This window comes from Triturus cristatus, chromosome 5_1 (assembly GCF_964204655.1).
Source record: "Triturus cristatus chromosome 5_1, aTriCri1.1, whole genome shotgun sequence".
NCBI lineage: Eukaryota > Metazoa > Chordata > Amphibia > Caudata > Salamandridae > Triturus > Triturus cristatus.
Window position 1 is genome coordinate 329,070,476 of NC_140587.1, and position 12,456 is coordinate 329,082,931.

The 12,456-nt window shown below is 41.4% G+C and overlaps 1 protein-coding gene across 1 annotated transcript in view; it reads left to right on the forward strand.

Moving 5' to 3' along the window:
- The window catches only part of RAD21 (RAD21 cohesin complex component), a 343,159-nt gene extending 333,397 nt beyond the window's left edge, over positions 1 to 9,762 (forward strand). Inside the window, exons 13-14 of the mRNA XM_085605069.1 lie at positions 5,953 to 6,036; positions 7,768 to 9,762. Coding sequence (XP_085461195.1) covers positions 5,953 to 6,036; positions 7,768 to 7,959 — 276 coding nt within the window. The 3' untranslated portion in view covers positions 7,960 to 9,762. The remainder of the gene's footprint in view (positions 1 to 5,952; positions 6,037 to 7,767) is intronic.
- Positions 9,763 to 12,456: the final 2,694 nt, after the last annotated feature.

The following is a 12,456-nucleotide window of genomic DNA, read 5'->3' on the forward strand; positions in this document are numbered from 1 at the left end:
ATTACCAACCCTGGATCTGTTAGCTACATCACTCAACAGAAAATGCGAATTCTATGCCAGCAGGTTTCCGCAACCAGGATCTCTAGGGCACGCCTTCCATTTTCCCTGGGAAGGAACATTTGCATACTTGTTTGCTCCGTTCGCACTCATTCCAAAAGTTCTACAGAAACTCAAACGTGAACCTTGCCGCATTATTCTTATTGGCCAAGCATGGGCAAGACCGTATTGGTACACAGCTGTTTCGCCCGTCAGTCTTCACCAATCCGTCTTCAACCAATGAAACTTCTGCTTTCCATGGACCAAGGCCTAGTGGTTCATCCGCAGATTCACGCACTTCACTTGTATGCTTGGCTCCTCACCGCACAGAGTTTGGTGACTTAATTCTCTCTGAGGAGTGGCGTTCAATACTCATCAAAGCCCAAGTTCCTTCCACAGTCAAGTGCTAGTTGCCTAAATGGAAAAGATACTGTTCCTTGTGTGCAAAGCACTAGTCATCCTCTCTCGTCTCCTCCAGAGGATGTTTTTCCGTATTTCTTGTCTCTGGCAAAGGCTGGTCTTTCCCACTCTTCAATTAAAGTACATTTAGCAGCAATTTAGAGATACTTGAGACTTTTAAATCAGTTGTCTCTATGGTGCAACAGACTAGTGAAAGAATTTATGAAGGGTCTTTTTAGAGCTTATTCACCAATTCGACCCCCTCCGATTCTTTGGCAAATGACATTGTTTTGTCACATCTCCTGACCTCGAATTCACAGTTGTGATTTGAGGCATCTCTCATAGAAGGTGGCTTTTCTCTTAGCCATCATGTCTGCTAGATGCACTAGCGAAATTCAGGCCTTCGCTGCAACGGAGCCTTACCTGCAGTTTCAGCAGGACAGGGTGGTGCTCTGCACTAATCCTTCCTTCATGCCTAAAGTACCTACCACGTTCCATCTAAATGAACCGGTTGTCCTGCCTTCCTTTTTTCCTTCTCAGTCTACACCGGCAGAGAGCTCTTCATTCTTTGGACATCAAACGTTGCTTGAAGTTTTACTTGCTAAGGGCAAAACCCTTTCGTAACTCTACCCAGCTCGTCATTGCCCCTAGGAAGGGTCCGGCTTTGACAAAAGCATCTATTGCACATTGGGTTTCTTCTACTATAATTTTCTGACATGAGAGCGGTATGCCCACTAACGTCTAAAGTTTCTGCCCACTCCACCAGGAAGATGGCAACGTCTTTACCCTGTTTGCTGCAGTGACATCTGCAGGGCTGCGACATGGACGAACGTCCATACCTTCACAAGGCACTACTGCCTGGATGCCTGGCAGAAGACTGATATTACTGTTGGCCAAGGGGCCGTACAACGTCTGTTCGCTTAAGGTAGGCCCCGTCTCAATGTTTATTATTTTTTCCCATTGTACTGTTTTTGAGATTTTTCTCCTTGTATTTAGACATTTGTCTTATTTTTATATAGGTAGATACTGCATTATTTGCTTGCGATTCTGGTTATAGTCTTATGGTCGCATGGTGGGATGGTTCACCTGTTCTTCCCACCTCCTTTAACTTTTATGTACTGCTTGCTATTCTGATTCAAGCATGTGAATCTATAAAAGATACAATACTGGAGAAAAAAAACAAGTTGCTTACCTGTAAACTGTGGTTTTCCAGTATTGATATCTTTTAGAGCTTCATATGCCGCCCTCTGTCCTCCCCTTCCATGTTCACCTTCCAAGCCTCTATCGTTTTACTAACTGTACTCGTGCTCGAAATCTGAGGTATGGTGGCCCTGCAGGGGATTGATACTCTGGGTCTGTAATGTGATTGGCTGGAGTTTGGTTGCTCTTTAATGAGGTTAACTGGTTACTAAATGCTATTGACTTTCAAGGGAGATTGTTTTTTAAGCTTTGATACTGCTGTTTTACTGTTACCTTGGGACTCCCACCATGATGACTGGGAAGATTCAAGCATGTGAATCTATAGAAGATATCAATACTGCAGAACCACAGTGTACAGGTAAGTAACTTGTTTTTTCGGCACTCATGCCAATGATGAAATAGCAAAATTTAAATCTGAACTGGACACCCTGAAGCAGTGGGTCTGGAGAAGCACAAAGATTTTTGGCGCATATACAGTCCTACGACTGTCGCCATTATCAGCAGAGGGTTCCAACCCTTCAGTGAGCAACAGCATCAGGCCAGGTATCCCTACCATCAGTGCTGGCCAGGACGAGGAATGGGAGCTTCCCTGCCATCTGCTTCCTCTTCTAAACTGCCAGCTAAACAGAGCATTTGCTTATCCCATCTGTTTCCCACTCTGGGGTATTGGGGGCAGTGTGTTGGTGGGGGCCGGGGGGTGGGTTGGGAGGAGTGTATTTTGGCACACTTAGACGAGTGGCACAGAATAACAAAAGTAAAATGGGTGTTAAGTATTCAGAATGGCTACTCAATCAGATTCAAGTCTTCCACCACAGAGAAGGTCTTCTCATCAACAATACATGCTACAATCCGAAGTAGCTATTCTGCTACAAAAAGAAGCAATCGAAAACCTTCCCTTTTCCCAATGACAGCAGCGAATTTACTCCTGCTGTTTCTTGGTGTTAAAGGGTCCAACTTGAGAGTACAGACCCATTCTCGACTTAAGACTCTTAAACAAGTTAATCCGCAAGGAGAGATTCAGGATTCTGGCCCTTAACCAAATCTTTCCCCTGCCCCATCAGGGAGACTGGATGTGCTTCATTGACCTGCAGGACGCATACTTCCATGTGCCGATTTCCCAAAAACACAGGAAATTCCTACTGTACCAAGTGGCGTCTGAGCCCTTCCAGTACATGGTCCTGCCTCTCGGACTCAAATCAGCACCCTGCACATTTTCAGAATGTATCGCGGTGATAGCAGCCTTTCTGCTGAAACAAAAGCTTAGTCTACCCGTGCCTAGACTGGTTGCTCAAAAGGTATTCCCCTAGTCTACTGCAGTAACATCTGCAATCCTGCATTCGAGTACCTAGACAATTGGGTCTTCAATTCGACTACAAAAAGTCTGTCCTCAACCCAACTCAAGTGATTCACAACCTGGGTGCAACTCTGGATACTGCATACACTAGTGTATCCTTCGGAGGAAAGGTTATCCTCAATCACCAACAAGTGTCGCACCTCTGCACTCTTCATACCACGGCCAGACAGGTATCCTCTCCACTGGGATCCATGGCATTCTGCATCTTCATTGTCCCCAATGCCAGGCTGTACATGCATCCTCTCCAGCAGGCATTAGAGGATCAGTGGTCGCAGATCTCAGACTGCTGGGAGGACAAAGTGACTCACTCAGATGGCCAAGGACTCCCTTCGATGGTGGATGAAGCGTCCTCATTTGTTAAAAGGGGTACTTATTCCCTTCCATCCAGGCATGCTCCCTGTTAGTTCAAACGGACAATACCACCACCATGCATTACCTGAACAAAGGGAGAGGAACTAGGTCAATGCCTATGGAAGTGGCTACTGGTAAGAGGGTTGACCATCTCTGCGATCCATTTCCCAGGCACGCTCAATGTGCGCGCAGACGCAACTTCGTAGAAGCTCACGACTGGGTGTTAAATGGCGACGGTCGCACAGGACAATTTCCAACAATGGGGAATTCCAGGCATCGATCTGTTTGTGGACGCAACAAACTCAAAATGCAGCGTCTTCTCATCTAGGTATCCCCAACCAGGCTCCATAGGAAATGCGCATGACCAGCTGGTCCGAGACATTACTTTTACGCTTTTCCTCTAGTACCGCTCATTCCTCTGGTCATCAAGTTCTACAGAGCCAAGACCAGGATGATTCTCATCGCACTGTAGTGACCTCGCCAATGGTGTATCCGAACCTTCTTCACCTGTCCGAGACCCCACACAAGAGGTTGCAATGCAGACCAGATCTACTCTCCAAACTCTTGGGGAAGGGGTTCCACCCCAAACTTCCCTCTCTGAGCTTGACACATGGCTCCGGAGTTCCTCCAATATGGACATCTGGGTCTTTCACAAGACTGTATGAACATTCTGAAAGAATCTAGGAGGCCACCTACAAGGAATTCTTACGCTTTCAAATGGAAGAGTTTCTATTTTTTGGTGCACCAACAATGGCCTTAATCCCATCCTAGGGCAAGAACAAGTTATCCTTCCCTACTTATTGCATTTGTCCAAATCTGGGCCCCAGTTTGCATCAAGAAAGGTGCACTGGCAGCCATTACAGCATATCGAAGTCACCCACTCAAGTTTCCCTTTTTCAAATTCCTGTAGTTAAGGACTTGCTTCAAGGGTTGAAGGTTAATTTAGTCCTTTCTGAATTAACGGGTCATCCTTTCAAACCCATACATAAAGCGTCCCTACAGCACCTGACTTGGTAGACTGTTTTTACTGGCATTTACCTGTGCTCGCAGAGTTGGCAAGATCCAGGCTCTGTGTTCTAAGGAAGATTATCTGATTTCCATTCCAACAGGGTGGTCTTGAATACATCCTAGTGTTTTACCAAAGGTTATTTCTGATTTTCATATTAATCAGTATTACCCTACCTACTTTGTTCATGAACCCTTCCACCCCTCCAGAGAGGGCGTTGCATTCTATTGATCTCAAAAGGCTTCTTAAATTTTACCTTGATAAATCCCGGGGCATAAGGAAATTGGACAGTTTATTTATAAATTCTGTTCCCTCCCACACTGGTTTCCCTTCCTCAAAACAAACCATCTCTAGATGGATAGTCTCTTACTTTTCCTTGTCTTACCAGTTAGCCTATCAACAACTCCTTGGTAAGCTGATGGTTCCTTATACTAGGGGATAGGCCTCCACTATGGACCTTCGTAAAAATGTACCCATACCAGAAATATGTAAAGCTGCCACATGGCGATCGGTACACACTTTCACTTTCCATTATTGCTTGAATTCGGACTCTAGCAGATTCCTAGTTTGGTCAAGCCTCTTTTAGGAACCTGTTTGGGTAAATTACCCTTTGTGTTAACTGCTTTGGTGTTTGTCCGCAGATTCTAGGTATGGGCTTGTTGTTCTATTCAGTGCTAATGACTATTGAGGAGTATCCCCTAGAAGAGAAGGATAAGTTACTTACCTGTAATCCTAGTTCTCTTCCAGGGGTATACTCATCAAAGTCATAAGCAACCAACCCTTCTCTCCGGACGAGTTAACATATGCAACAGCACTCTTATGGCTTAGTATCATTACACAATTTGATATGGCGTTAAAAAGACCAGACCTAACAGTCTCCTGTGGGGCATAATTGGAGCATAGAGGTCTTAATGGCAAAGTGGCAGTTTATTCTGTTGTGGTTTATCTATACAGCCTATGGTCTTTTGCTTTACAAATAAAGGCTGTTTAAAAGTGAAAGCATGTTCTATGTTACAGATATGGTAATAGATAATTGCTTATTTTAAATGAAAAATGCGATTTTGTCATTTTAGCCTATCTGGTGTTTTAGGCTGCATGTATACGTTTGTGTGTGTGTGTATATATATAAATGTGTGTACACTTTGTGCTTTTAAACATGCATACATATGTATTTTATATATGCTCTAGGGTCCCCGCGCTTGGCGGGACTAGTTAGTGCTTAGGACTTCGAGTGTACCCCTGGAAGAGAACTAGGATTACAGGTAAGTAACTTGTCTGAGCGGTGAACGAAGCGGCAGTGAAAGTCTGGCTTAGCTATCAATGTGTTAAGAATATCTGCTTTAAAGTAATATAGTAAACTTGTTCTATAGAATCCATCCTACTTTTAGTATGAGAAGCTTTGTGGTAAAAGCCTGTTTGGATGACCTGTCAGATGCTGTATAAAATGAGTAAGAAATGTCCATAGATGTTGTACTTATGTCAGGCCATGGTATTGAGTTCTTAATATTCTAACTTGTTTCAGTACTTTGCCTTCGCTAAAATTCACATGTGAAAAGAATGAGTTTGAACTGTAAGAATTTTTGCATCACTATTTTTATTGTTGTAGGAGGAAGATGCTACAGGCACTGAACAAGATCAGGAAGAAAGGAGGTGGAACAAGAGAACACAACAGATGCTTCATGGTCTTCAGGTACTACATTGTTTATTTTGAATAACTGCTTTCTCACATACTATCTTTAACAGCTTGGGTGCAGATTTTATAACACCAGTTGCCAGCAATTTGAGCTGATGGTAATGTTAGACTAGATTACTTTATTCACATTGTTTACTAGTTTACATCATTTGAGGTGTATAAATTTCATACATTTGTATTTTAGCAGTGAATGGAGCTATGTGGCCATACATTTAGTTTGATCACACTGCAAAAGATATCTGCTGTTCCCCACACTACATTTGCAGGTCAAAGACAATGGTTTATGGAGGGGAATGGTCATTAGCTGTAACTGTTCGACCACTTAAGAGCCATGCGTCTGTTAGCACATGTTCTCTTAATGTCACCAAGTACAAACTGGTTAGGTCCTCTTTTTATAAGAGCTAAGCACTTGTCTGGCAGTCTAGTTAAGATGTGGATAGATCTCTTCTATCTTCCCCCTTTTGTGTTCTCAAACTGATATACTGCACAGTCCTCTATATGGTCCAATAATTTTTGTTGATTTTATGTTAAACATATTTATTGAATAACGAAATAAAAACCTATTCCAAGTCTCTCTCCCCCCGCACCCCCATCCCCCCCAAACTTGGTTTTACTTTGTGCAGGATTCATCTGACTTCACGGTACCCATTGATTTTAGGCAATAGTGACTAGTACCATCAAAGACTGATCTTATACAGTCTCCCTACTCTGCGTGTGCATGATTTCATTCATCTTTCAATTTCATTCCCTTTTTCGGTCCACTGCAGCCCACCTATGAAAGGAGCATGGTCCGAAAGTCTGGCCCTGCCCTCCAATGCGCCTCCCCTCTTAGTTTATAGGGTAGGTTTGCGCGTGGTGTCCAATATTATCATTTAGATCCTAGCACACCTTTTTATGTGCTACTGAGTAATGAGTAGTCCATGGCCCATGGATGCATCTATCTAGGCATTCAAGATGCCAGTGTCTCCAAGCTGTGCTCTACTTTCAGCAGATAGCACTGTCACGCCCCATATTATTTTAGTCTTGTCTGCGTGCTTGTCTAGGACAAGTCTGTAGGTTTCTCTGCCCCTTAAATGTTCAGTAGTAAATTTTTCTTCCCTTTTTCACCCGCTCTCCTAGCTAGAAATGCAGCCAGCAGACTGAAAGTTTCAAGCTTTTTGTCCAAATCTGTGATTTTATGTAATGTCAAACTTGCATTACAGTAATGGGTATTCGATTGTAAAAGGGCAATCCACATGTCTTGCATTGATCACTGCACAGTCACTCCTGACCACCTCAGTATTGCAGTATGTGTTTTTTAGCTCTGATTAGCAATAGCTAAAATAACTAATTGCAACTTTGCACAAATGTTTTTACTAATTTTTCTTGAGTATGAAACGCGTTGGCAGCATAAAGTCTGCTCTTATAAGGTTTCAAAAATGTAGATACACCCATGAAAAAGAACATTCTCCTTAATATATTGCTGTCATCACTAGAGAGACTTCCAGAAGACGTCTGTTCAAGAGCCTAACTATTTGGTCATGCTTCTTATGTACCTCAGAAGATTAACCTGATTTGGCTCTTGTGCCATACAATGAAGACCCCCAACTTAGCAAACTGACAGGCAGAGTAACATTTCATGTGCCCCTAGTTGTTCTGAAATCCTTCCATTTTGTTGTTTCTCTTTTTTTAAAGTAATGTAATGGCACATGGTTGGTTGTTAAGTATTTTCTTTCTGTTTATTTTCAGAGGGTGTTGGCTAAAACCGGTGCAGAATCTATAAGCTTGCTTGAACTCTGCATAAACACAAACAAAAAGCAAGCTGCAGCAAAATTCTACAGTTTCTTGGTACTTAAAAAACAGCAAGCTATTGAGCTGACACAAGCGGAACCATACAGTGACATAATTGCAACACCAGGACCAAGATTCCATATCATTTAAAAGACTGGACTTGATAGCTAGTGTTAATTTCGCTAGTAGCTGCATCGCCCCCATGTGTAGGGCACTTAACAGATTGTTGCATATGATTTAGGGTGTTTTTTTTGTCTGTACAGTTTTTCTTTGAGTGCAACATCTATATTTTTATGAAAAAAATGGGATTGGTTGGTTTGAATTATGAGGCAGAAAAAGTGCAGCTCTGCAGACCCAATATAATGAGACCAAGGTAAAAGCGTTCAGAGCCTTGTGCACAATTCATTAACTTTTAGCAGCCAACATCTGTTTTATGTAGGTGCTTCACTATGACAGTATGGTTTACTATGCAACCGGCGAATCATTTTGTCTAATCAATTGCAAAAATTGTACACTGGAAGGATGCTAGACTTTTATTTAAAACTTGTTCAGTGTAAGCGATGCCATAGCTTTTAATCGTGCGTATGCTTTTAAAATGTTCTCATCCAGAATTGCTGTTTACATTTGGACACTGTTTCGCATTTCAAGTTTTTTTCTATGAAGTCGAAAAAAGGTGGATGATCATGTGCTGCAAGTCCTACCAAGGACAACAGCAATTCTTCCCCTCCCATTCGCCTCTAGTTGCTGTTGTGGAAAAATCCTCAGATGTAAATTTTATTTTATTCCTATTGATCTCTGTCTGAAATTTTGAACCTTTCATAACAGTGCTTTGACTTTTAAATCACTAAACTGAGAATAGAACATAAACTACTTAAACCTGTTGAATGTTCTACTTCGACCAGTTTTGTTTAAGCTGATTGTTGCATGCTCATGGTTGATCATTTAGGCTGTGCGTATTCCTCATCTAGGTGAAAGCTTGATGGCGAGTCTTTCAAAGTGAAATTTAATGATGGGCCAGTAATTGCAAGTCCTTTTACTCTGCCTTATAAATCAAGCTAGTCAAACCTGCTAAATCCCCCCTCCCTACTCTTTTCTCTACCGGTCCAATGAGTGGCCTGGCTTCAACAATTTTAAATGTTAATTTTAATGTAAATTACCTTTGAATATATTTTATAAATCATGTTTGTCAGTCTTAGTAGTTATTGCAAAGGCATATTTTCATGACCCTATCCCCCATTGACAAGCATTATGTTGCTGTATATTGTGTTCAGTAAGCTGAAATTACTATTACAGCTGCATATTCATAGTATACAATATTCTAAATTGAATATCTGATCAGTATATTTATTTCAATTTTACTTTATTTTCCTACACTGCACACTCCTGTATTTGGGATTTGCTTTCTAAAACCTTTGTTAACCGTCATTTTCTTGTGCAAAAAAATAAAGGCTTTACTGTTACAAGACCGGAAAAGAAAACACCAGAAATTATGTGAATGGCAAAGGTTTGTGCTTCAAATGTTTTTTTATAGATATAAATATATATATATATAGAGCAAAATTATTCACAAATTTCTGGTGTCATTTTGGCACTTTTGTGAATGATTCTCCTTTGGGGACTTTGTGCCCAGCCATGTAAAATTATGTGAAAATGTTTTAAAAATTTGTGAGACTGGATACATTTTAATATGAACTTTCAAGAAATAATTGTAAAAAACAAAAATGGTTGCAGCTACCTTTTTTTTATTTTCAACATGTGCCTGTAAAACTATGCTTTACCCCTTTGTATAAAAGAGACCTTGTAGATATATTGAATGTTTAATTATAGAAAAGGTAATCATTTCTTGTTCAAGCATTTCTAGTCTGAAGTTTTGTCGCTTATCAAGGTTAATATTCTCAAATAGTTGATGCTGTGTTCTGTATAACTTTTCTAATAAAAGTTGTGTGAAAGCGATTACCCATGTTGTACGTTAAGAACATAAGGAATGGTTCTGAACGCAATATGTAAAAGTCTCACTGTATAATATTGCAGCCAGGGATGGAGTCAGTACATGATTTTCAAGTAAAATGGGCTTCTATAAAAATACAGTTGATGGCATAGCGAGATTTACAAAAGTTTAAATGTATACATTCTTCAGTATTTCAAACAAAATTCAAAGTGGAAGTTGTTTGTCTAAACAAAGTGAAACTCTCTACACTTCAGTCTTATGGTACCACCCACTGGCTTTTTATCTTCTGTAGTTAGAGCAAATTGACAATGTTTCTGCAGGTGAGGGCACTAGTATTTGACTTTTGCATACATTCTCCTAGTTTTGATCAAAAAGCTTGCTTCTCGTATGTCTTTGCTTGCATTTGCAAACAGATATTTTCCCTAATATATAGAAAATGGTTTGTTTTCACCGTAATTTACTTATTTTTGGTAGTATACATTTTGTAAAACCTGGCTGTATGTCGGATCCAAAGGCATATTTAAATGGAGATTTGACATTTTTAAATCAATTGCTCAAGTAAACCTGCACATTTTTAAACATTTTTAATTGGCATTTCAAATAAAACAATCGGTTACATTGCGAACACTCTGTGTCCTCCCACATGGCACTCCTCTATTATACACTTTCAAACGGTGTTCAACTGCTTTGCCCAATATTGAGTATGTGACTGTGAAGGCAAATAATGCCTTTACAAATACGTACAAAATAACTAATCCCCTCAAACTGGTCTGAGAATGGACCATATTTCGACTGTATGGTACATTCAGTAAACTATTTGGGGGGGCGCAAGGGCGAATAAAGTGTGGCTGGGACCACTGTGCAGATTTCAGGGTTGTGGGTGCTCATTGTAAACCTCCCCAATGAGTTTGGGTGTACCTATTGGCTGGTAAAATGCTTGTAGTGGGGCATGGTTTTGTTCCACTGAGGTGGTAGAGGTATACATATATATTTGGGCTGTTGCTTTAGGTTTTCACAGCAGATTCGCTCTGGGGACGTTTGTAGTTACCCCAGTATTGGAACTTTCATAGATTCTCATGCTTTGTATCATTCCCCGTCGTCGGAATGGGAGCCTCGGTAAATAAAAAATATATATCATAAGGAGTAGTTTCTTACCTGTAACTCCAGTTCTGTAGTAGGGGTATCTCTGTTATAGTCATATTCTATGAATAGTCCCGCCCATGTGCGGGGACCCCGGAGCAATCAAAATATCTCTTAAGCTGTCCTGCATTTGCAAACCTGCAAAGACACTTAAGAGACAGACAAAAATAATACAGCCTAAGAACAATATGGCTGCACTGGCCAGCACTTCCTCTGAAGTGAACACAAAAGCCAAAATAAAGTTTAAATGTCATTTTCATTCACATCTGACATGTTCCTTTATTGTATCACACTCCCTTCACCAAAATCCCTTTAAACAATAGAGAGGAAGGGGTGGACAGACAAGCCCTATAGGCTGTCATTATGTGTCTGCTAAAGGGATACCGTGCCTTTAAGAAACTCTCCAGAGACCCCCGGTATCCCAGGATGCACAGCCAAAGCAAGTTACTTTCAGTTATTTTTGAAGGTGTATAACAACAGGCCGGATACTGCCAGAATTACTCCACCGGGGAGGAGGGAGGGTCGCTTATGACTATAACAGAGATACCCCTACTACAGAACTGGAGTTACAGGTAAGAAACTACTCCTTCTGTAGTAGGGGATCTCTGTGTATAGTCATAATCTATGAATAGAATGGCAAGCCCATCCCAACCAACAAGCAGCGGTGGAGTAAGAACCAAACACCAACAAATCACTGTGCAAACAAATTCCTCAGCGAAGCCTGTCCAACCTGCGCATCTGCCCTAGCATCAGAGTCCAGGCTGTAATGCTTTGTAAACGTATGGACCGACTTCCAGGTGGCAGCCTTACAAATGTCAGCAATTGGAACATTCCTAAGCAAAGCTGTAGTAGCTGCTTTGCCCCTAGTCGAATGCGCTGTAGGCTTACCCCCCTAACGTCTTATTAGCTTTCTGATAACAAAGCTGAATACAGGACACAATCCATCTAGAGATGGACTGTTTTGAGGTAGCTAGACCAGTTCTTACTGAGCCATAATTTACAAATAGTTGATCCGACCTGCGGATGTCTTTTGTCTTATCTAGATAGAATTTCAACACCCTACGCACATCTAGTGAATGCAGAGACCTCTCCGCCGGAGAGGAGGGATGCTGAAAAAATGTAGGCAAAGTTATCATTTGATTTACATGGAAATCAGATATCACTTTAGGCAAAAATTTAGGATGAGTACGCATCACTACTTTAGACGCATGGAATACAGTATACGGCTCTTGACAACACAGAGCCTGAATCTCACTTACCCTCCTGGCCGATGTAATGGCCACAAGGAAGGCAGCCTTCCAGGACAAATGCTGCAAAGAAGCCTTATGAATAGGCTCAAAAGGCTCCCTCATCAATCTGGACAACACCACGTTCAATTCCCATGGTGGAGAAGGTCGTGTAACAGGGGGAAACACCTTACGCAAACCCTCCAAAAAATCTTTAATCACAGGGATTTGAAAAAATGAGGTTTGGGAAGGGCCCTTTCTATACGCAGTCAAAGCTGCGAGATGAACTTGAATAGACTGAAAATTAAGCCCAGATTGAGTTAACTGCAGCAA